Below are 25,881 nucleotides of genomic sequence, written 5' to 3'. Positions count from 1 at the left end.
ATTAATTAAAAATTAGGCTATGAATTAGGAATAATAGTAACAAATAAAATTCAAAAATTCAAATTACTATTTAAAAATATAATAAAGTCTCTTATTTTCCAGATGTCGGACATTCCATTATTGAATGCTGTGGAAGCTGTTAAAGCCGGATCACTGTCTGCCGGACAGGCTGCCAGGGAGTTCAAAGTCCCGGAAACGACCCTGAGGGCGCACCTCACCAAACTAGGGATCGTAGGCCGGCCGTTGTAAGCATTGTTTTTTTTTCAGTACTCGTGACTTTAATACCTTGTAATTAAGTGACGGTGTTTTGATAAATTTATAGGCGAGCAGAGGATATACGAAAATATCCGAAAACCAAAATTTGGCTGCCGCGGTTAATCTGGTCTTGATAGATGGCTGTAAGGTAAACGAAGCGTCCAGAAAAGCAAACGTGCCAAGGTCGACGTTAAGAAAGGCGTTAAAAGACCATGAAAAGATCAAAGGTAATTATTTACCATACGTAACAACAAATCAGTTTTATTAACATATTCTTGAAATTCAGGAATACTGCCACCGGCAGCGCCATTAGCATCTGGCCCTACTGTGGGGGACGTCTTAGCGCCATTAGCGTCTAGCCCGACTGTGGGGGACGTCTTAGCGATCGTTGAAGACGACGAACGGCCTGTGGAGGACGTCACAGTCGACGCGGAGGACGTCGAGGTCGATGTGGTGGAGGACGTCGCACCGAAGACCGTCATGAAAGGTAAAATTTTACTCTTGTCTTTAATGTTTGTAATTAAAAAACAAATGTTTGTTATTCAGACGTCATTGTTTTTAAAAATGGCCGTGCCAGGACCGTTCAACGAGAAGTGGTGGTACACACACGTTCGGCATACAGCGTGCCCCCCAATCGGAATTGTGTACCCAATTCGGACACCAGCCAGCTCCTCTGTCGACAGTAAGTATAAACCACGACATGAAGTCTCGTCCGTAATTTACGATAATGGCTTTTGTTTTTCAGCTCCGTCTCCGCCTAGCAAAGTTTCGCCACTTCGTGCGACCAGCGATCCGCCCGTCAACAGTAAGTAAAAACCACGACATGAAGTCTCGTCCGTAATGTACGATAATGGCTTTTGGTTTTTCAGCTCACATTGTATTTGCCGAATCGTCGTCGGACGACGAACCGGAGCTGCGATTCTCGCCGGTGGACGACGATGTCCTGCAGGTCAAGTCGCCACTGGCAGTGGACGACATTTTCACTCCGTCACCCCATCCGACGAAACCCGAAGACGTTTACCAGTTTAACGGGAGCGACGATGGTACGCGAGCCGTAACGCCGTACTGTTTATTTGTCTGTTTTATTTTTAACGCCATCATGCTTGTTTCAGAACTCGAGCCAGCACCACTCAGGAGTAGGACCGATGCACCGGCGGCACCAGCTGCGGAAAGGTCGGTCTCACCGATATCCACGGGCCCGATCGCGTCGGGAAACTCGCAAGAGCAAGACGAGGAAGACGACGACGAGCGTTTACTGCGGCCCAAGCGGCTCACCGTCGTCGAAAAACTCGCCAGTTCGACCGACACCCAGGTACGTCCCGTCCACCCATTCGAATCGTAATCGTTGTTAACAATTCGTCTTTGTTCCGCAGCTCGTGAAATACTGCCCGATGTGTGAGTTTATGACTTGCGGTCACAAACTCGGCCGGCACATCGAAAACAAACATTGGGACCAGATGACAAAGCCGCGGAAAGAGAACATCAAAAAGATTTGCGACTACATTGCGAACGAATCGCGAAAGTCATATTCTGTTGTGCCCACGAGGGCCGTGAAAAAGAAAGTAGGTCCCTACTGGGACGACCGGTGCTACAGGGAAATCGTCCACGGGTGAGTTGAAATATGGGTTAGTGCTTTTTATTCACGACGTTTATTTATGTGTTCCATTTCAGTCTCACACTCATGGGAAGAATGAAATGTTACGGCGAGTCCTGGAACCTCCCGGGTGTCAAAGACATGCCGAATCCTTTCGCCGGTCTCTTCAGGCCGGCGGGAGATGACGCCATCTCTGGACCCGCGCCGCTCCCAGAACTCCCCACGACAAGCGCGCCCCCGGTGCGCTATGTACAGGGTCCGTCGCGGCCAGTGGGTAAGCCGACACCGACACCAAAATCGACAACGACACCGACATCGACATCGCCGCGGCGTCCGACCGGCGCACAGCCCGGCAAACAGTCGTGAGTATTGGCCTTTGAATGCTCGCGGTCGACGTCTTGTTGACATTTCGTTTTTTTTTTTTCATTCAGGAACTTGCGCAAGGCGGCATCCAGCAAGGGGCTGAACCATCAGCTGCCCGTCGACCACCCGTTGATAGCCATGCTCGAGCGTTCGCTGGCCTACAGCCACGGGGTGGACTCAGCGGCGGCTAAAAATTATGTAGCCAACGTTTCAAGAACATTGGCGTACGTGCAGAGGCGTTTGGTGGAGAACAAAACTCCTTCCGAACACTGGTCGGCGTTGGTCACCGTCGACGTCGATATCTACATTGAATACTTTAGACTGTGAGTGACCGTCGAACGTTCTTTGAAATACAGAATTCGTCGAACGTTTTATTTTTATATTTATATTTTATACCTAGACGCGAGGAGATCGGGCAAACGAAGGCGACAACGATCAATTATTTGAAAAATTTGCGAATGCTTTTCCACAACATTATGAATTCGTACGTTCAAGAGGACCCCGCCTTCCCTAAGGATTTTGATTTGTCGCCCTGCGTTAAGACGGTCACGGCCATTAAGTTGTTGGACCACAAGCTGGGACTCGTCTACAAAAGGACTACGAAGCAACAGCCAGGAGAGTTGTTTACGAGGAAGACGAGAGAGGCCGAAACCCTGCCCGAGTTCGAAGCTGTCGTCGAGTCATTGCGCAAAATCAAGGGCACGATCCACGGAAATTTGAGGTTGCTGGAAGACAGGTTCGGGAACTCGGGCACGGTGAACGTCCGGAGCGAGAAAAATAGTCCGCCGGCGGAGATGGAGGTTTGAAAACGCGCGTCGTGATCGCTTAACAGGCTTATAATTAACCGCTAACATTTTTTTCAGCTCTCAAAACTGTGGCGACAGGTCACGTGTGCGCTGGTGATCGATGTGCTGTGGACCTCCAAACAGCGGAGCGGGGTCGCCGTCGGGATGACCATCGGCGAGTGGGAGTCCCGTCGGGTAATGGACACCAGGTCCATTATCACGGTAGCCGAACATAAGACGGGAGACAAGGAGCCCGCCACGCTCGTCCTCGAAGAGGGCATGGGTGAACTGATGAAGAGGTAGTGTGATTAGTAAAGATATGATATATAATGAGAAACTCTTCGACGTGTTCTGTTTTCAGATATTATCGATTAAGGCTAAGGCTCGGATACGGAAGGCCCAACTTTTTCGTCACGAACCGGGGTGAAAAAGTCGTAAAGATTTACGACGACGTCAATAAAACATTTGGCGCCCGTCTTTCGGCGACTCTGTTCCGGCGCATGGTCGAGACAGAGGGCCGGGACCACGACGCTGCGACGTCTTCGGGGGTGGCGAAGGCGTTGCAGCACTCCGAGGACACCGCCAGCCGCTATTACCGTGTGCCGGACGCGGCGGAGGCGATTCGACGCCAGGGCAACTTGGACCGGGTGGAGCACACGGCTTTAATAAAGAGCTACGTCGATAAACAGTAAGCGAACACACCTCCGTCGACTAAAACACACCGTATACTGACCATGACATATTTTCAGCTTCGAGGACTTTTTCCCACTTATTGCACACTCTCCGTTCCCGAAAACGGAGACGGCGATCGACAAGATAAAGGAAAGCGACATAATGATCGATTATCCGTCGGCGGCCATCGATATGGACTACATAATCAAACTACAAGACCGCTATGACGCCACCCTTCTGGCCGAAAGGGTGGACGTTCTAGCAGAGTTGGTGAAGCTCGCCGGTTTCGACCGCGCGAACGTCTCGGACTACGCCATAATAGACGTCGCCAAGAAGAAGAAGGTTCACTTCTTCTTGAATAACCTCAGATACCGCAGGAAAATATTGAACAAAGTCTTGGCAAAAATTAAGAAGGGCGAATGACCATAGGTTAGGTAAAACAATATTGTTGTATTAGTACACATTATTTTATTGACTGTTGTTTAAACAATATTGTTGTATTAGTACATATTATATTTTTATAATTCATTGCATGTTATCATTATTTTATTGACTGTTGTTTAAACAATATTGTTGTATTAGTACATATTATTTTTTTATTATTCATTGCATGTTACCATTTAAACAATAAACCGTTTTTTGCAAACCTTTGTGTTGATGATTATATGTGGATTAGGCCTACTGGGGAAACCACAAAAAAAAAACGCGCCAAACGCTATACCTCCGAGGTGGTGTGGAAATTAGCGACTAAAAATTAAACGAAAAGACCTATATCGTAGGACGGGGACAATGCATTATGTAGTAGCCGACTCGAGTGCCCGGTGGACTTCGCCGAGGAGGATCAAGCTCAAAAAGATTTTATCCCCGGGGTACTCCCGGTGGACTTCGCCGAGGAGGATCAAGCTCAACAAGATTTTTCTCCCCGGGCGTCTCACCGCAGACCGACCGGGGTACCGTCGGTCCGAGGGAATGCCTCCCACTGGCAGGCCTCCCGCGACGGTCTGTACCTAGGGAAATCGCGGGTTGACGGCCGGTATCGAACTCACGTCGACTGGGTCTTCGGGCCTGACTTCCCCTCGTCCGGCTCCTTCGGTAGACGGAAAAAAATGTCCACGAAGCCGAAATTCGAAACCTCGTGAAATCGATTTTTCCGCCGAAAACTAGCGTATCGGACGGCGGGTCCGAACGCACGGCCGAGCCCGAAGACCCCGTTGACGTGGATCCAATGCCGGCCGTCAACCCGCGAATTCCCCCGGAACAGACCGTCGCGAGAGGTCTGCCCGTGGGCGGCGTTCCCCCGGACCGCCGAGACGCCGTTGCCCGGCGAAATCGTGTTGTTTACGTCGCGTCAAGTCGACCGTTCCTCGCGGTCATGGGCGGGGCTTGGTCAAGTCGAGAACGAAAAACGCTTCGATCCGACTTCCCGTGCATTTTAGACCTCCGGGAACGGTCTCTTATCAGCGACCCAATCCAAACGTTCCCCGACGAAAGACGTCCGTTCCCCGGCCTGACCGTTTGAAACGGCCTAAAACCTAGGGAATCAGGGGTTCGGCGCGATACCGGCCGTAGGCGAAAGACCGGGGTAGGTACCGCAACGGCGACGTGGGTGACGACCGTTCGAACGATATTCGTCAACGACTTTTCAACTTACGATAATTCCTTAAATATTGGTCCTACGGACTTTCTACCTATGAACGATGTCGTTCGTTTTTCAATTTTACATCGGCCGTTAAAGTCTGAAACCGATCGGACCGGCGGGAAAAAAGTTGAAAATACGATTTTTCTCCCGCCGTGCCGTTACGCACGGGTCTGCCCGCGGCTCGCCGGTCGGTCCGCGGTGAAGTCGCCCGGGGAACGACCGCGCTGTTGAGCTTGACACTCCGCGGCGGTCTGCGGTCCCGCGGTCCCGGGCGCGTCCGTGCCGCGGCGTAACCCCGCTGTCTAGCGCAACCACAGCCTCCCGGGCGTGCAGGCCGCCCGCGACGGTCTGTACCGGGGGAAATCGCGGGTTGACGGCCGGTAACGAACTCACGTCGTCCGGGTCTGCGGGCTTGACTTCCCCCCGTCCGTGTCCTTCGGTAGACGTAGAAAAATGTCCGCGAAGCCGAATTCTGATTTCATTAGAGAATCTGCTTTTATTGTGGCAGGACTGGTTATTCTCACAGAGCAACTTGGCCCTTAACTTGAGCCCAAATTAATTCGATTGGATTATACTTACAGTGGTATGGTGGAAGACGGATTACCTCATGACCCATTTCAATTGCAATGTCATCCAGCTCATATTTTTTTTCACGTGGTAATAGGTTTTTAACTTTTTGTCGAAGTTCAGGTAATGTTTCCAATGGATGGAACTCGATATTTTTTTCATTTAACCAGTGTTGTACTTCAGCTTTTCTCCAATTACTTTTAGGATATTTGTCTCTGAGGATTGAATGGTAAAGTGCATTATCCATGACTATAACTGATGGCTCTTCAAGATTTTTTAGGAGTTGAATAAACCACTCTTTGAACACTTCACCATTCATCTGATTATGATAATCCGTGGTATTTCCGGTATTGCTTCGAAATACCAATTTTGACCCTTCTATAAACCCGTAGCGAGCACATCCTGCATGGCATACAATAAGTTGGCCTCCTTTACCCTTCGGCACCTTTAGACCACCTGAATTATTTTCATTTTGCCAAATACCCTTCCGTGAATGGTTTTGGTTTACCCACGTTTCGTCGAGATAAACCACTGGCCGATCGTCTTTATTTTCTCGCAGCGTACACATTTGTCATAAAAATTTACACCGAAGTGCGACGATATCATTCCTCTCCATTAAAAACATACGACCATCATTTTGTCATTACATCTTTTGTACGTAAATTTTAAATTTTTTAGGAGCCTTTGCATTGATCGAACGCACCCAGTGTAATTTGTTTTTTTTTTTACGACATTTAATATTAACTGAGCCGTTGGGTACTCACCCCGGTCGTAAAACTCGTGGACAGTTCTCCTCACAACATCGGAATCGAAATCATCCAGCTCTGAAACAGTTTTTGCGCGTTTATACCCTTTACGTGGAGAAACAAACGTAGGATCCGCACTTGGTGTTTCTGGATTAATATTATTTTTTCCTTCAGCACAAATCCGTCTTACAGTACGATAACCCACACCACAAGCTTCGGCAGTAACAACTTGCGCATTTTTAAAAAAATCAGCAGTTAAATCTGACTTCTTTGATAATTGTTTTAAAAATAAATACACACTATAAATCATTTTTTTACTCTGACTGTGAGTATCTGAATCAGAAAACGACATTTTTAAATGGATTACACGGTAACGCAGGAGAAAAAACAGTGTAAAAAAATAGTTGTTTACGAGTGCACAGTACACAACATACAGAAAGATAAACACGAGTGCCATAAAACGTGTTTGTATTATGTGCATTACTGTATTCCCTACCACAATACATTCTGCAGCTGCCCTCCAAGCATTCCAGAAGATCCGCTAAGGGTTCACAAAAAAAACCAGTCTACTATAATGTATGGAATACACATTACGCGCAGATGCGTGTCACTACAACTGTCGGCGCCGGGCAGGAGGTGGTATAGGTTGATAACCAATGGCTAACAGGTAGGGAAGCCGGAACGGGTCGCGGTACAAATCGGCCACTTTTCATGTCGCGGACTATAGGTTATGTGCGGATTATAAGATAACTATAAATAAGTATTTAGAAGATTATAATTACCCTTTACCGAAAGTCGAAGAACTGTTTGTAGCTTTGCAAGGAGGACAATTTTTTAGTAAATTAGATTTTATCAACGCTTATAATCAACTTGAAATATGTGAAGAGACTCAAAAGTTATTAGCATGGAGTACACATAAAGGTATATATAAAGTAAAGAGATTGCCTTTTGAAACAAAACCGGCTTGTTCAATTTTTCAGTAAATAATTGAAAAAGTATTACAAGGTTTAAAAGGTGTAAAGAACTTTTTGGATGATATTATAGTTACAGGATTAGACGATGAGGATCATTTAAACAATTTGAGAGAGGTTTTTAAAAGATTACTGGATGTTGGTTTTAAACTAAATGTGAATAAATGTTATTTTTATCAAAAGCAAATAAATTATTTAGGACATGTGATTGATTGTGAAGGAATAAGAAAAGATAAAGAAAAAGTAAAATAATAATTACATATTATATACTGCCGTTGAGCAGAGAGCACGATATGTTCACTACGCCGTCCGTATTATTACTGACCAGTGCTTATTTGGGTACATTATTGTAGGCACCCACGATGGTCGCCGATCATTTTTAGGATTAATTTTTTGAAATACATTTTAAATATTTCATATAAATTAAATATCCACGAATCAACCAGTCGCATGTCTAAAGAAGAGATAGGGAAAGTTTTACAACAAAAAAAAAATATTCAACAAACATTTTGGAATGATATGAGGATAAAAGTTGATAAAATAGTACAAGGTAAACAAAGGTACAAAGGTACATCTAATACTGGGAATGTGGCAAGGAGATTTTTTAAAAATGCAGAAATGTCGACAAAAATAACAGGTGTTGATTTAAATTTGATTAAAAAATTAGGTGATATATTAATTGCAATATCTAGTGGATATGAAATTAATTTTGAGTCATTCGATGAATATTGTAAAGAAACAGCCGAATTATGTATATTGAGTTGTATAATTGGTATCGCATGCCTCCCAGTATGCATAAAATTTTGTTACATGGTTCTATTGTTATAAAAAATGTACTTGTACCAATAGGATTATTATCTGAAGAAGCGCAAGAAGCATGTAATAAAAATTATAAAAATTTTAGGGAAAGTCATACCCGCAAAACATCAAGAATAAGTACCAATACTGATTTAATGCATGCTCTATTAATAAGTTCAGACCCAGTGATATCTTCTAAGCGAAAAATTTTGAAAACATCATTTACAGAATTACCATCCTCAGTAAAACAATTATTAATTATAGATAATGATGAAGAACTAGAAGATTCAGACATATGTTCTGATTCAGAATAACATTTTTTATTAAATAAATATTGTATCTATTTAGCTATCGTGTTTTCACACAACTAATAGAACTTAGCTATTTTATTAATTTTCTTTTGTAATTATAAACCTATAAATTATAACATATTTAAAACTATAATTAAATAAATATAATTTGATTTTATCATGAAATATATTTTTGTCGCGGTAAAACCTCAATTCCTCCCACTGTGCGATGGTTGTCTCTCCATTCCTTCTCGATATTTGACGGTAGCACAGCATCCCAACTCGTATTTAATTGCCATAGCCGATGAATTATTATTTTAAACTTAATTATTACAGGGCTAATTAGGCCCAGTGGGTCAAACACTGATGCTATTTCGGATAATATTACTCGCTTCGTAATACGCGTATTTTCGTTGAACGGCCGTATAGTATATTGATAAGCATCAATATTTTGGTTCCAATACATACCTAATAATTTGGTAGTATTTTCAACGTCCATTAAAATGTCATTAGCATTTACATTAATTGTTGCCGTATCAACGCTTTCTAGCAATCTAGGGTCATTACTAGACCACTTACATAATTCCATACCGGCTTTTTGTAAAACTTTAATTAAGTCATCACGTAGCTTTAGTGCTTCCGATATCGATCCTGCACCGCCTAGGAAATCATCGACGTAGAAATCATGTTTCAAAGCTCTACAAGCTTCGGGAAATTGCAGAGCTTCATCACTTGACAGTTTGTCTATGCATGCTGTAGCCAAATACGATGCGGTTATTACGCCGTATGTCACCGTTTTTAAACAATATGTATTTAGGGGCTGGTCGGGATTTTCTCGCCACAAAATACGTTGGTAATCGCGTTGACTTTCAGTGACCCAAATTTGTCTGTACATTTTTTTAATATCTGCGGTAATAGCATACCTGTGCGTTCTAAACCCCGTACCAATTCCTCTTGTATACATGGACCCTTTAATAACACGTCATATAATAACACATAACTTGGTGCTTGTACTACTGTCTTTAAACACGGCATGATGCGGTAGGTAATAACACTGATCCGCCGCTGGAACAGAGTTCGTGATCGACATATGCCCGAGCTCTATATATTCGTTCATAAACTTAACGTAATCTTCTTTCAGGTTTTTATCTGCTTGAAAGCGTCTTTCCAATGACGTAAATATGCGCAACTCTCTATCGTACGAATTTCCTAACTTGAGCCGCGACTTTAAAAGGTAACGCAACAATAAAACGACCATCATCGAGTTGATGAACATTTTTTAAAAAATGCTGTTTACATGCACGTTCTTCTATAGTGTATAATTCATCGGACTTTACTTTTTCGAGGCGCCAAAATGCGGCCATTCGCTCTTCTAGTGTTTTTGTTTCGAATGTCGATGACGTGCGGATGAATAACGATACACTAGTTTCTACACAAAAAACAGTAGAATGTGGTACTGGGCCGGAAATGATCCATCCTAATTTCGTATTCTGTAAGACTGGCCCGTGAGCCATTGGACGTATTTGCTCTTTATTAATTAAATCAAAAAATATTTCTGCACCGAGTATCATATCTATGGCTTGTGGTGTGCCGAATGCAGGGTCAGCCATTGCTAAACCTGCGGGAATCTTTAAATTAGGTGCCCCTATAGGCATTTATGGTAAGTTTGTTGTCAATTTAGGTAAAATGAAAAAATCCAAATTTGATAAATAATCTGTGATGCGCGATTTAATTGTTGTGTTTACTATATGCGACGCAGTATGTGACGATTCGTTGATACCTACTACGGCACACGACGTTTTCGTGCGTTGTAATCGTAAATACTGTGCTAGAGCTTCTGTAATAAAATTATGCTGTGATCCGCTGTCCAATAATACACGACACTGTATTGATTTGCGATCAACATTGTAAACATATACGGTAGCGGTCGATAATAAAATTTGACTATTATTGTTTTTACGGTAAGCACACGCACTCACTGATACAGCTGTATTATTGCTATTTTCGCCTTCCTTCCCGTCGTCGCGGTCAATAACCTCATTAATGTGCGACGCGGTTTGTTTGGTTGGCTTCTCGGAACGCGATAAATGTAATAATCCATTATGCGGGCGCCCACATATTGTACAGCGCCTCGAATGACACCTTTCTCCTTCATGTGATCTTAGACATATTTTGCATAGCTTGAGCTCGGTTATTCGTTTTATTCGATCAGCAATCGCTAATCCTAGGAACGACGGACAGCGATAAATAGTGTGAGCTTGTTTACAGAAATAACTTAATACGCTGGATCGCTTCTTTTTGTTCGCATAAGTTGCCATGCGATTATTTTCTTGAAGTGAGTTAATTTGTTGAGACGTCTCTACTGCCTCTAAAAGGCGGAATCTAGATTGTAGAAAATTCGTAAGGTTTGAAATACTAAAAACTTCTGTTTTTGAGGATGAGATTTCCCACTCCCTCATCGTCTTTGTGTCCAACTTGGATACGACCAAATGCATTAATAATGCTCCCCATTGACTTGGCCTCTCCCCTAATGATTCTAATGCCTTCATATGACCTGATAATGTGTCAACTAACTTACGTAGTTGTGAGGACGATTCCTTTTTTATCGGTTCTAAATCAAAAATAGCTTGCGTATGTACTTGTATTAAAACCTTTTTGTTATCATATCGCTCTATCAAACTGTTCCACGCTGCATTATAATTGTCGGCCGTGGTGTATATACATTTTATAACACATTCGGAGTCTCCGGATAATGACGACCGTAAGTAAAAGAATTTTATGTACTATGTACTAAAGCCGAGAAAATATCATGATACGCCACCCACTTTGTATTAGGGCTTACGATTTCCTACGGGTATTTGAAATACACGGGTACACGGGTAGACGTGTATTTAACCGTGTATTTAGTATTACACGTGTATTTAATATTTCACGTGTATTTAATATAACACGTGTATTTAATATAACACGTGTTTTTAATGATCTATAATAATTTATAATGTATAACAATTTATAAATGTTAATAAATTTAACAGTAGTACACAGGCGTACACTATAGTATACATTATAGTTAGTTCGATGGTCAAGGACGTCGTTGCAGATTATACTTATATTATATTATGCTCAGTGTGTGCAATAATTATTACGAAGATTATATCTATACAAAAGTGCATTATTTCGCTGCTTATCAATTATATCATATAACAATATAAAAGACATGGATGGCTGAGCCCGTAACAAATATTAAAAAGCCTAATAAATAATAATATATGAAAAGTAAATAATGGAAATAACAAAAATAGGTTTATCAAACAAAGATAATAATTGATAAACTCTTAGTTTATTTTATAATATATACTCCAAAGACCAAATTAAACGATACCATATTATATTATGTTTGCCGCCGTCTCTCAGTCTCAAGTGTCACCTCTCAAGCTCAACGTATTTTAACTTCTAAAATGTCTAAATTAAAAAGTTGGGTATGGCAGTATGCAAAACGTATTGGAGACAAAGGATATTGTAATATGTGTGATGAAGATGATGTCAACGAATTTTCATGTGCTGGTGGAACTACAGGATCATTAGGTCGACATTTAAAATTAGTGCATAATTTGAAGCCAACAAATTGTCAGCCATTAAGGTACATTTATTTGTTTTAATTTTTGTTACTAAGTAAGATACGTGATATCATATAGGTTGTTGGTCGACGGTCATACCACAGCATAGTTTTATCATTGATTTTCATTGGACAATGTATATAAAAAATTATAATTTGAATACTTTTTTCTGATTTTTTGGTAACATTATAAACTGTTTACATAAAACATTGCATTAAATTTTTAATCCTTAAATATAAAAAACTGAACGCTTTATGAATTTTGAACAACAAAACCATTAGAATTTCTTATCAAAAAACTCAAACCACTACAAATAATAACGCAACTATTTTGTGATGAAAAGCATTCTCCCGTTTCAATGGTCAGACCATTACTACAAAAAGTAATAGAAAAACATTTATCAATAAAAGACACTGAAGATGATATTGAAATATATTTCAAGCAATCACTTATAACACAAATAAAAACCCGTTTTAATCTCGAATGGACATCCTCAAGTACTACAAGCCTAAGTCAAATATCGTCTTTACTCGATCCAAGGTATAAGGACTTAGAACATGAGTCACTTGATTCAAGAGATGATATTCGAAAAGAGTTGCAAAATATACTTGAAACTAATTATCCACAGGTTTCAGTTACGGAACATACAAAAAATTCACATACAAGTGCCATGGAGTTCCTATACGGTGACGAAATGATCGATATGAATGATCCAAAAAGACAATTACAAGGTTATCTGGCTGAACCTCAACTAAGATTTGATTTGGATCCTTTTGAGTGGTGGAATACAAGAACAATAAAGTATCCAATCATTTCCGAATGTGCGAAGAAATATCTCACAATACCAGCTACATCAGTCAGCTCTGAAAGATGTTTTTCAACTGCCGGAAATATTGTTACACCAAAAAGGAGCTGCTTACTCCCAGAAAATGTAAACACGTTAGTTTTTTTGTATCAAAATAGACATTTAATTGATTAATATATTTATAACCTTATACAAATTATTATAATTATTGTTTATTATTATTTGTTTTGTTGTTAATGTTTTTTGTTTAATATTATTTATAATTTATAATGTTATTATGTTATCTAAGACTGGAATGTGAGACTAATATCTTCTATTAATATTGTATATTTATTATTTATTACCTACTGTTAAATTTGTTTTTTTCTATATGCTAAATTTATTAACATTTATAATACATTATCAATTATTATATATCATTAAAAACACGTGTTATATTAAATACAAGTGTAATATTAAATACACGTGTAACATTAAATACACGGATCAATACACGAGTTTCATAATTACACGTGTACCCGTGTATTTAAGTACACGTGAAATCGTAAGCCCTACTTTGTATTATGCCCCGGAAAACTGCGGGATCTTTAGCGGGGCTAATTTTACAATTGAATTAACGTTCGGGTTTGTACTTGCGGCATTATCGTTCTTATAAGGCAGCGGTTCCCAACCTCGGGTCGCGACCCAAATTAGGGTCGCAGAGGTTTTCATGGTGGGTCGCAAAAGCTTTTCTTACATTTACATATTATATTTAAATAATTATATTTTTATTATATTATAATTTCAATTTCGGAAAAAAAAAATTACATCGAGAAAATTTAGCAACTAGAACAATTCAGCTAGAACTTTTTTCAGTACTTCAAGACGTAATTCAAATTGTCAATTTCATAAAATCAAGAGCACTAAATTCAAGAATATTCCATGCCATGTGTGACGAGATGGGATCACAGTATGTAAATTTACTTTATCACTCGGATGTACGTTGGCTTTCCCGTGGAAAAATTCTTACCCGTGTAATGTCTTTGCGTTTAGAAATACAAATTTTTCTAACGAAAAAAAAACACTCATTGGCTGATAAATTTAATGACGATTCGTGGGTTGCTAAATTGGCTTTTCTAAGTGATATTTTTGGACGGTTAAATGAATTAAATATTGAGATGCAGGGGAAGAATAGGACAATGGTCGATATTGGCGAAAAAATCTCATCATTCAAACAAAAACTCGCACTTTGGCGGGAAAAACTGTTTCAAGGAAAAATTGCTACATTTCCCTTTTTAAGTGAATTTCTTGAAGATTCAACAAAGGTAACATTAAATGACTTAAAATTACTGCTTCAAGAGTACTTGGACAAATTACAGATAGAACTCGATCGATATATACCAGAAAACGTAGAACTCAGTAAATACAGTTGGGTAAGAAATCCTTTTGAAATTTCTGTTCACGAAGTTGGTGAAGACATTTGCGGGTTCCAAGAAGAACTTCTTGACCTTCAAACCAGTCAAGTCTTAAAAGAAAATTTTTCAAGAATGTGTTTGACGCAATTTTGGGCACAACTAAAAGATAAACCGATTTTATCAAGAGAATCCGAAAATGCAATGCTACCATTCCCAACCACATACTTATGTGAAGCCGGTTTTTCTACGTTAGTTGTCATCAAAACAAAGCATAGAAACCGCCTTGACACTCAACACGATATGCGATGTGCACTTTCAATGAATATACATCCAAATATTGAAGAACTCGTGGAATATGTTCAGCATTAAGGAAGTCATTAAGTAAGAGTTAATACAATTAATACCATGTCAAATTTGAAACAAAGAATAAATTGCTTTTTATAATATTTTAAGACGTAAGTCACGTATGTTGATTAGTTTTTTATTTGTATTTTATAAATTTATTTTATTTAGTATTTGAGGATAGATAAATGTACCAAATTTTACCGATTTGATATTAATAAATGAAAGTGATGTTTGCAATTATGTTTTTTATTTTTGGGTCGCCAAAAGTTAAATTTAAAATTTTAGGGTCACACTCATAAAAGGTTGGGAACCACTGTTATAAGGTATATGTGCGTTACTATCTATATTGCTTGAACTCGCATTTGTACTGATACTATCCGCCATTTTGAAGATCTTTCCAGATTTCGCAATGTTTTCAAAATATAAATTTTCAAATTCATCTCGATACTTTTCGTTGTCTTCATTTCCGTGGTCCTCTTCCTCTATCTGTTGCTGCACGCACCGGAAATCTTCCCAAGTTTGCTTTGATTTGGTCGATATCTACGTTGTTACCGCCATTAGTTCGTAAGTATGTGGCGAAACTCGTTAATTGGACTTTTATCTGGCCCCGTTGTGCGATAATAGCGTTTAAATCGGACATTATTCTTGCGCTGATGATAAGTATTAAGTAATACCTTCTACTAATGCTATGAACCTACAGGTGGACAATAGCCAATGTTACTGTTATTACTATATGTTGTACGTTTCGTCCCGAACGTTTGTGCGCTATGATTAGGGAGATATAACGATAGCGAGCGTGCTAGATTATAACAACGCGGATCTGTCTTATCGCTTGTCGCAGTGGCCTCGACTTATAAATGCCAAACTTCTATTTTTGCGACCTTTACTATTCTACGTGTTTTATTACGAGGACAATATATAGGAAATAACGCGAGGGAAAAATTTAAGATGAAATAAATATAGAAATTGGCCAATTCTCTTACCTGAGCTGAAGACTTGACTATTTGCTGCTTGATTGCTTGATGTGTTGAATACTTGTAACCTACTGGTGGCACTTGTGTATGGACATTAAACAAATTGGTAGTCCAATATGCTGACTTGAATTTCACATTCGCGTTCGAAAATACACGAGAAATATTTGAAATTCGTCACGCACTGACTTCACGTTCACGAACTCAAAATTTCGAAAAATACGCGAGAATACTATGGTATTGTACGAGAAATTATAATTCGGCTTTGAGTAATAAATACCGACTTCGACGTAGTACGAAAACGTGTTTTAACTAAACATAACTAAAACACCGATTTTTCTATATATGCGGTTGCGAAGCACCATGTTGCGAGTAATTAAAACAATGATTTAAATCAATGAACGACTTTAAGCTTTATTAGTACTGGTTAACTTTAGAAACTTTAATTAATAATAACTATTACATAATATATACTGCCGTTGAGCAGAGAGCACGATATGTTCACTACGCCGTCCGTATTATTACTGACCAGTGCTTATCTGGGTACATTATTGTAGGCACCCAAGATGGTCGCCGAGCATACCGAACATTGTTATTGCTGCAAGTTATTTAATGAGACAAAATCATCTTTAGGCAAAGAGGGATATCATGATTGGAAGAACATTGCTGAAACTTTAAAACAACATGAGCGATCTCCAAACCATGAAACATCATTTCTTAAATGGAAAGAACTAGAAATAAAAATAAATAATTCAAAAACCATAGACAATATAAATGAAAAAATAATAAAAACGGAAATTCAACATTGGAGACAAGTTATAGAAAGAATAATATCTTTAATAAGAGTACTTGGAAATCAAAACTTAGCTCTACGGGGAACTTACGATAAACTTAATGTAGAAAATAATGCAAATTTTTTAAAATTCATTGAGTTTTTAGGTCAATTTGATCCAGTTATGAAGGAACATATAAGAAAAATAACCTTCGATGAAATACATACTCATTATCTTAGAAAAGAGATACAAAATGAGATAATTTATTTATTGGCGAAAAAAATTAGACTTCACATTTTAAAATGTTTGAAAGAAGCGAAATATTATTCAATTGTTCTCGATTGTACGCCAGATATTAGCAATAAAGAACAAATTACCATGATTTTCAGATTCGTGACAATTTCAGAGGATCCTGGTGAAGTCACCATAAATGAGCACTTTGTAGATTTTATCCAACTATATGAAACATCCGGATTTAATATGACAAAAGTCTTCTTGGATAAATTAATAGAATTTGAAATTAACCTTGAAGATATGAGAGGTCAAGGTTATGACAACGGCGCGAATATGCGCAGAAAACACAGTGGTGTCCACTGTCCAAGCAAGAATTCTTGAATTAAATTCTAGAACTTTTTATGTACCATGCAATGCTCATACTTTAAATTTGGTTTTAAATGATTCTGCTAATTGTTGCCTTGAAGCTGTATCGTTCTTTAGTTTAATTCAAGCAATTTACAATTTTTTTTCTTCGTCAACTCACCGTTTGGATACATTTATTAAATATTTACCTGGTTTAACTGTGAAACCACTAAGTGCTACTCGGTGGGAAAGTAGAGTAGATGCAGTTAAAGCTATTAGATTCCAACTAAATGAAATCTGTGATGCATTGTCAGATATTGAAGAAGATAACACTTTAACTACTGCTTCTGGTGTTAAAAGTCGTTCTGAAGCACAAGGAATTTTAAAAAAAATATCTAACTTTAAATTTGTGATGTGTTTAGTAATATGGTATGATATTTTATATGAAATTAATATTTCGAGCAAACTTCTTCAATCTCCATCGCTTGATCTATCGGAAGCTATTAATCAATTAAACACCACAAAAAAGTTCTTGTAAGATTATCGTTCTGAAAAAGGTTTTAAAAAAACATTAAAAACTGCAAAGGAAGTTGCTAAAAAGGTTGGAATAGATGAAAAATTTGATAGTTTACAAAGATCTAGACGTTAGGCGACTCATTTTGCTTATGAATCTCAGGACAACCCTATAAATGATCCAGAAATGCACTTTAAGGTTAATTTTTTTAATCATGTTTTGGATACAGGTATTCAGTCTATAATTGAAAGATTTGGTAAGCTATCTGAATATAACAGTTTATTTTCGTTCTTATATAACTTATCAATAATTGAAGATGAAAATGAATTGTTAAAACACTGCAAAGATCTACAACTGTCTCTCACTTCTGACGACGGTTTTAACTCAGATATTAGTGCTGTGGAATTACATCAAGAAATTGTCGCATTTAAAAGACATTCAAGGGATGAAAAAGTGATCCACGCAAAGTTTTGGAGTACATTTGTAAAAGAAAAATGGTGGAGATTTTTCCTAACCTAGTTACAGCACTTAAGATTTTACTGACATTACCTATAACTGCAGCAAGTGCCGAAAGATCTTTTTCAAAGCTGAAGATTATAAAAAACTACTTGCGGTCCCAAATATGTCAAATGCGTTTAGTTGGTCTGGCAACTCTTTCAATTGAAAAGGATGTATCAAATAAATTGGACATGAAAGAAATAGTAGAAGAGTTTGCAGCATTAAAAGTTAGAAAAACAAAATTTATATAAAAGTAAAAATTTTTAATTTTTATTATATCGTTTTTAACATTTTTGTGAAAAAATTGTATTATTTTAAAGTACTTAAATATCAACAAAAACAACTATTTAAATGTAATTAAAAATAAAATTCTTATCCTTTAGTAATATTTATATGTAATTAATATTAATTGTCTATAGTTGATTAAAATTTTTTTTTTTTGTGAATTATAATTTATTACAATAGGTAACGCATAGCCTGTATAGGTATACTGTGCCTTGAACCCGAAGTAGAGGTAAATATGTTTGAGGATATGGTTAAGGGGACAAGGGGTAAATAGAGAGATCAAAACGAAAGGGCTTCAAATTTTGATTTTGCCTATGTATATATTTTGTCTAGAGCCGGCCCTGTATGTATCTGGAAATTATACGTAGTTTATTTCGATACAATGTATATATAAATAACACTATTTCTTACCGGGTAATACACTTTATCAATCCCCTAATGTCTAAAAATAAAAATTTCAAACACTCTCTAGCTAAGTTATAAAAAATTAATTATGTATTATTATATTATATAAAACTATAATCATGACATAGTTAGTAAAACTTAGATTTTCAGAATTTACAGTCGGCATTGGATCTTCCTTATCGTTTAAAAAACAATGCATGGCATCGAAACCAAACCATTTAGAGTGGTATATGTCGTTGGCACCTTTAAAAAAATAATATTGTACTTGATTTCTAGATTTTCATTCTAGTTATTATTGATTAATAATTTTTAATTTTTAATTTTTCCAGTTCCATAACTTTTTCTTACTATCGCTTTTTCTCTACGATATGAACCCTGTAAACTTTTTTTTTTAATTTTCTCAACCGATCTTTTAAATTCTTTTGCCAAGTGACACCAAGCATTATGTTTGGTATTTTTTGAAAAATATGATGGGTGTTTCGGACACAAAGGCTGTTACAATGCTGCAACTACTAATGAAGTAGCTTTATGTATAGTTGGGCAACAGTTTGAAAAACGTGATATTATTATTCAAAGCGTGGAAATTGTCGAGGTCCAGGTGGAAGATGACAATGTGGAAGTTGTCGAAGTCCAGATGGAAGACGACAATGTGGAAGTTGTCGAGTTCCAGATGGATGACGTCATAGTCGTTGATGTTCTGCCGGCCGACGCGCGGGCAGAACTTGAATTCGCAGACATCTTCGACCATTTACCTCCGGACGTCGACGAAGAGGTCAGTGAATAAATATTTCATCATATTGATAAAATAAAAAGCATATTATAAGAACCATTAAAATTTTATTATTCACACATTGCAGTTCGAGCCGATTCCACTGGGTGTTCCTGTGGCGGCAGAACGTTTGCCAATGAGAGACCGTCCGGCAGGTGTTCAACACCCACTCCCGGACCAACACAACATAGGTGCTTTGGACGCGGTTTGCCGAGAATGCAACGCCCGTCACTTCCACTGCGAGCGCGCAGCTAGAGGTCACTTCTCCACGTGCTGTAACAACGGTCAAGTGACCGCCACAGGACAGCGCGTTCTGCTGACAGCAACTGTGCGTTTAACTAATTTGTTGATTGATGATTCACAGGACGGTACCAACTTTCGAAGGGAGACTCGCCGGTACAACAACTCACTGGCGTTCGCAGCGTTCTCCAGCGACCTCAACCGCAGACGGTTGCCGGGTCGGGGACCAAGCGTGTACACTGTTCACGGACAAGTGTACCGCAGGGGTCAACAATGACGTCGTCGGCAACGAACACAGGCCACCGAGCTACTGTGAGTTGTACTTTGTCAACTCCGCCGAGGCCAACCAGTCCGGAATGCGACAAACAGGATGTCGCAGACCGTCTTTTGGCAGGTTTGCTTGCAGACCTGGACCAAATGCTTCGGGAGATCAACCCGTACGCTCAGGCTTTTAGGTGAGACAACCACTAAACTCATACACATACACTTTTGTAGTTATTAAACGCTGTGCTTAAACTTAAATTTTATGATTGCACACATTGCTTTTTTTTTTTGTCTATACACACGGTCGGTTCTTAATGCATAAAGGTAATAATATTTGAATTTATTATTTTATACAATATACATTACACTATAACAAAAAAACAAAACCACGGTACTTCCGAATAAACTAAATAACATATAGACTACTGATTATATGCATTATATTTATTTTTATTATCCCACTTGTTGGTCTTTTTGCATCTTTTTGCAATGTGAATATTATAAGTATAAATGTGTTTACAGGAACATGAGCAGGTTGTGGTTGGAGGAACAAGAAAGAGCCAATGCCAACCCTGATTTGATTGGACCGAGGTCGGTAAGTATGCATTTTGTTACAGATGCAGCCAGGGACCAGCGACCGACCGCAAACAAAGTTGCGGCCGTGTTCGTTGGTGACGACGGACGACCACCGAGAGAATTAAATCTGGTAATTTTTGACAGGAATCCCGTTGACCCCCGACATCGGATGCAAACCATACCCGCGGGCTCATGTCACGCAGATCCCATGTTGTACCCTCTGTTCTTCCCGCACGGGGAGAGCGGATGGCACTTCAACGTGATGCAAGAGGGTAACCGCAACAACCAAGTTCGCAGTCGGAACACTATCCGGGAGTTTGTGTGTTATCGTATGGCAATTCGATATACAGGAAACAACTATACTGATCACGGAGGCATAAGTTTAATACACGGTGGTGGTTTTTTATTGAAGCAGTACGTGTGCGACCAGTATGTTCGGATGGAATCGAACAATCTCAACTACGCCCGTAGAAATCAGCAAGCGCTCCTCGCTGACGCTTATCAAGGGCTGGTGGACCACGTCAACCAACAGCATCACTTGGACGAGGCCAACCCGATGGCTGTCGGCCGTAGAGTCATTCTACCGTCGACGTTCGTCGGGAGTCCACGTTACATGAAAGGATGTTATCACGACGCGATGACTATTGTGCGTAAGTACGGTAAACCTGATCTGTTTATAACTTTTACGTGCAATCCTAGGTGGCCAGAAATCACACAGAACGTCGAAAGATGGTCTGCTCCAAACGACAGACCCGATCTCATAGCCCGGGTGTTCCACGCCAAACTCAAGGCCCTCATGCGGGACATAATAGTAAATCGTGTGTTTGGTAATGTAGACGCTTATGTATACACTGTTGAGTTTCAGAAACGTGGACTGCCGCACGCGCACATATTGGTCATCCTCGGCGAGGACAGCAAGTTGCATACCGCCGAGGATGTGGACAATGTTGTGTGCGCTTCCTTGCCGGACCCGGCAACCGACAGGCGCCTGTTTGACTGTGTGAAATTACACATGATTCACGGGCCGTGTGGGCAACTAAACCCTAACAGCCCGTGCATGGTGGACAACAGTTGTTCAAAGAAGTATCTAAAAGAATACAGCGAAGAAACCCTCTACGCCTCAAACAACGGGTACCCGACGTACCGCCGACCGAACAATGGATCTGTGGCCTTGGTCAGACGACAAGAGGTGGGCAATGAATTTGTGGTCCCCCACAATCCGTACCTACTGGCCAAATACGATGCACACATCAACGTTGAGGTGTGCTCTACGATTAAGAGTGTCATGTATTTGTATAAATATGTGTACAAAGGCCATGATGCGGCTACTATGGAAGTTTGGGACGGCGATGAGATATTAAAGTAAGCAGATTCAAATTAATTATTTTCATATACTAAGTCTTTGCTATATATTATACATTAATAACACTCGATGAACCATACACTAAAATGTTTGTCGTAAGAACTGCATTCATTTGGTTAATTGTAATGCTTTTTGACTATGGAAATCATTGTTTACTTACAACACGCTGTAAATACATTATATAATACTCCAGCAGTTTTAATTGTATTTTCAACTATACTTGGCCATGCTTTATCTCATTATCTCAAACTAATTGTTGTTGAAACATAACATAAAAATCATTAAACTCCAATTCACCATCGATCAATGGTTTTCATCAAAGCTTCAGTTCAATTTGATATACAATTGTAGTTATTCGAATGGCTCAGGTATAGTTGATAATTGTTAAATTCAAATTGGTATGGCGTTGCACAAACTAATAAAATGCACTTTTATACACATTTCAAACACATGCATACTTAAAACATTTTTTTATTAACTTAGTATTACTACTGTTTTAATTTATTTCAAACTCATATCTGTGTGATGTTTAATTACTATTACTATATAATATAATACTTGACCATACATTAGTGTACATGTATATATATACATAAACTTCACTCTTTTGGTGTCAAGTATGGTTTTGTCTATATTGTTACTATCCGAAAACAAATTATTAACCCCCAGCTCACAATTGACGATGGTTTTAATTGAGTTAATTATTTTTAATTCATTCGAATGGCGCAGACATAGTTAACAGTTGTCATTTGTTATAGTAATAACCTATAACTGAATTTTAATTGTTTACAACTGTTAATTTTATATTATTATTAAATTAAATTAATTAAATTAAATTATTATAAAATAATAATAATAATAAAAATAAATAAAATTCACAATATAACAATATATTAATCCTATACTTTAAACACTATACCACTATACACTTTTTCATGTTATAATAATATACTTTTTATTAACTATATACTTTTTTTTTTTTTTTTTTTTTTTTTTAATGACTAATTTTATTTTATTCATGTGCTTGGTAGTATCACATGCACAATGATAGCACTAATGATTAATAATGAAAAATAATATATCTAATCTAAGCATAAAACAAATTATTAATTATTTAAACGTTATGCTCGCCAAACCCTTATAGCATTACATCTATTAATAAGATATATTATTTGTTACATATATGCAATTATTATATTAATGTATTAATATATTAAATATATATTATATATGTAATTAACTTAATATCAATTGATGTGTCGCATTATGACTGTGCAGCTTTGTTACTATTATTGTTTATTATATGTTATTTTTTTTTCAGTTTCATCAATTCACGATACGTAAGTCCGCCAGAAGGGATCTGGCGGTTGTTTTCGTATGAAATGCACAAGAGAAGTCACACGATCGTTAGACTTCCAGTGCACTTGGAAGACCGACAGACCGTCTACTTTGCTCCTGGACAAGCCCAACAGCGAGTACAGAACGATGACCAACGTCGTACAAAATTGACAGAGTTCTTCACGCTCAACACAAACGACGTGGAGGCAAGGCAGTACCTCTATCACGAGATACCGGTGCACTACACGTGGCATCAGGCACAGAGAAGGTGGGTGCGGCGACAAAGACGGATGACCAACGAAACGTTGGCTCGGATGTACGTCGTCAACCCACTCGACCGTGACCGGTTCCACCTGCGACTGTTACTTTTGCACCGGAGAGGCTCGCAGTCTTTCCGGGACATGAGGACAGTCGACGGGGTGGTGCACGAGAGCTACGGGGCTGCCGCCATAGCGTTGGGACTCTTGGAGTCCGACCGCGCATGGCTGGTATGCATGGAAGAGTCTGCGGCGTTAGACACTCCCCGACAGCTCCGGTATCTCTTCGTAACGATATTGGTGATGTGCCATCCAGCGGAACCGCTGGCCTTGTTCCAAGCCAACGAGGCCAGCATGATGGAAGATTTCAATCGGCGTTTCCAAGACTTGGACCGTGCCAGAGCGACAAGTCTTGACGCCATTGGAGACCTACTTCGTGCACACGGAAAAACGCTCGGCGACTACGGGTTGCCAAACCCGGACGTCGGTTTATTGGAACCCGAACAGGACGACCAACTGTTTGTGGCAATAGACGTGGCGTTGCGGTGGGCGCAACAAGTGGTGGACATGAACGACGAACAGCGTACGGTGTACGATCAGGTGATGGCGGCCGTCGACGACAACCGGGACGTCCAAAAGGTGTTTTACGTCGACGGACCCGGTGGCACTGGAAAGACGACGCTCTACGGATGCCTCATTTGGGCGCTTCGCAACCGAGGGCTGTCGGTGTTGTGCGTGGCGTACACTGGGATCGCGGCGTCGCTCATGGACGGTGGTATGACTGTGCACTCGACGTTCGGGCTGCCGTTCGGTACCCTTTCGGACGAGGACACGTCTACCATCACCATGCAGTCCGAACGCGCTCAGAGGATACGTGACGCGGCACTGATCGTCTGGGACCAAGCGCCCATGTCACCGGGACCGCAACTCACGGTGGTCGATCGCTTGCTCAAGGACGTCATGAGCTCGGAATCGCCGTTCGGCGGTAAACCGGTCCTGTTCGCGGGCGACTTCAGGCAGATACTGCCCGTAGTCCACAGGGGAAACAGGAGTGCCGTCGTCATGTCGTCGATCAAACACAACTCCCTGTGGCAAAACTCGGAGAAGTTTGAACTGACGCAAACATGCGCGCCGGCAACGACGCGGTCTTCGCGGATTGGTTGCTCCGGCTCGGCAGCGGCCAACTGCCGACGGTCGAAGGTGTCCCGGACACCGTCGAAATCCCTCGGGAAATGGTATGTGACGTTGCTGATTTAATTGATTTTGTTTACCCGCAGCACATGTCGTTGGCTAACGTCGACGATTTCGCTCGGAAAATCATTCTGTGTCCTAGGAACGAGGAATGCAGGCAAATCAATCGCAAGGTGCTCCAACGCATCGAGGGCGCTGAATGAACGTACACAGGCGTAGACTCTGTGGTGATGGACGATCCCGACGAGGTAGCAAATTACCCCACCGAGTTCCTAAACTCACTAGAACTTAACGGCCTGCCGTTGTTCAGATTGACACTCAGGGTAGGTGCTGTAGTCATGTTGCTAAGAAATCTCGATCCTAAGCGAACACTGTGTAACGGTACAAGGTTAGTGGTCACCGAGCTCCAGCGACACAACTTTAAGGCTAGAGTGTTGTCTGGTAATGTTGATGCACAGGAGGACGTCGTTATACCAGCGATACCCAAGACTTCGGGTAGTGGAGACGACGTGCCTTTCGAAATGAGGCGGGTTCAATTCCCAGTAAGGTTATCGTTTGCTATGACAATCAACAAGTCGCAGGGACAGACGTTTGACCGAGTTGGATTGCTTCTGTCGGTGCCCGTGTTCACACACGGGCAACTGTATGTTGCATTTTCGAGAGTGAGGAACGCTCAATCTGTCAGAGTCGGCATGTACGATGATGGCAATGGGCGGTTTGTCACAAAGAACGTTGTGTACAGGGAAGTACTACCAACGGGGTAACTGGTATTTAGGCAACGGTGAAATTGTTCACAACAAAAATGATATAAGATTTACTATTCCTAATTGCCATTCGCTATTACCATTGTTTAATTTCAATAAAAAATTCTGATATATTTTGTTTTTTGAGACTTTATAACCAGAGACTACAAAATTGTTTATATATATACAACATTGTTGTTGTATACCGATCATGGGTCTTATGATCCACCGGGCGTTGGCCACATCATGGGTCTTATGATCCACCGGGCGTTGG

At 39.9% G+C, this 25,881-nt stretch overlaps 7 protein-coding genes across 7 annotated transcripts; 5 read left to right on the top strand and 2 right to left on the bottom strand.

Annotated features, from left to right (window-relative positions):
- The first annotated feature begins 344 nt into the window (after positions 1 to 344).
- On the top strand, positions 345 to 4,132 carry LOC132926186 (uncharacterized). Its single transcript, XM_060990523.1, has 13 exons — positions 345 to 482; positions 542 to 742; positions 802 to 937; positions 1,001 to 1,060; positions 1,125 to 1,298; positions 1,368 to 1,567; positions 1,629 to 1,864; positions 1,927 to 2,211; positions 2,281 to 2,535; positions 2,613 to 3,012; positions 3,076 to 3,296; positions 3,359 to 3,685; positions 3,747 to 4,132. The coding sequence occupies exons 3-13, from the start codon at positions 820 to 822 to the stop codon at positions 4,090 to 4,092; spliced, it is 2,622 nt and encodes an 873-aa protein (XP_060846506.1). The 5' UTR covers positions 345 to 482; positions 542 to 742; positions 802 to 819; the 3' UTR covers positions 4,093 to 4,132.
- Positions 4,133 to 5,828: 1,696 nt separating this feature from the next.
- Positions 5,829 to 6,443, bottom strand: LOC132926185 (uncharacterized). The gene has a single exon (XM_060990522.1). The coding sequence runs from the start codon at positions 6,441 to 6,443 to the stop codon at positions 5,829 to 5,831; it is 615 nt and encodes a 204-aa protein (XP_060846505.1).
- Positions 6,444 to 8,858: 2,415 nt separating this feature from the next.
- LOC132926183 (uncharacterized) lies at positions 8,859 to 11,229 on the bottom strand. The gene is made up of 4 exons (XM_060990521.1): positions 10,641 to 11,229; positions 10,018 to 10,298; positions 9,698 to 9,905; positions 8,859 to 9,649 (listed from the first exon to the last, which is right to left on the bottom strand). Exons 1-4 carry the CDS (start codon positions 11,227 to 11,229, stop codon positions 8,859 to 8,861), a joined length of 1,869 nt encoding a protein of 622 aa, XP_060846504.1.
- Positions 11,230 to 18,307: 7,078 nt separating this feature from the next.
- Positions 18,308 to 21,095, top strand: LOC132926182 (uncharacterized). Its single transcript, XM_060990520.1, is given in 6 exon segments — positions 18,308 to 18,403; positions 19,465 to 19,638; positions 19,724 to 20,140; positions 20,142 to 20,269; positions 20,662 to 21,004; positions 21,066 to 21,095. Coding segments are annotated over 6 exon segments (1,188 nt in total).
- A 59-nt stretch (positions 21,096 to 21,154) lies between these two features.
- LOC132927747 (uncharacterized) lies at positions 21,155 to 22,081 on the top strand. The gene has a single exon (XM_060992334.1). It carries the CDS (start codon positions 21,155 to 21,157, stop codon positions 22,079 to 22,081), a length of 927 nt encoding a protein of 308 aa, XP_060848317.1.
- Positions 22,082 to 23,460: 1,379 nt separating this feature from the next.
- LOC132926181 (uncharacterized) lies at positions 23,461 to 24,277 on the top strand. The gene is made up of 2 exons (XM_060990519.1): positions 23,461 to 24,218; positions 24,274 to 24,277. Exons 1-2 carry the CDS (start codon positions 23,461 to 23,463, stop codon positions 24,275 to 24,277), a joined length of 762 nt encoding a protein of 253 aa, XP_060846502.1.
- Positions 24,278 to 24,286: 9 nt separating this feature from the next.
- Positions 24,287 to 25,628, top strand: LOC132926180 (ATP-dependent DNA helicase pif1-like). The gene is given in 2 exon segments (XM_060990518.1): positions 24,287 to 24,790; positions 24,793 to 25,628. Coding segments are annotated over 2 exon segments (1,188 nt in total). The 5' UTR covers positions 24,287 to 24,438.
- The last annotated feature ends 253 nt before the right edge of the window (positions 25,629 to 25,881 follow it).

This window comes from Rhopalosiphum padi, chromosome 3 (genome assembly GCF_020882245.1).
Source record: "Rhopalosiphum padi isolate XX-2018 chromosome 3, ASM2088224v1, whole genome shotgun sequence".
NCBI lineage: Eukaryota > Metazoa > Arthropoda > Insecta > Hemiptera > Aphididae > Rhopalosiphum > Rhopalosiphum padi.
The sequence above is the reverse complement of the archived record's forward strand: the minus strand, read 5'-3'. Positions and strand labels throughout refer to the sequence as shown.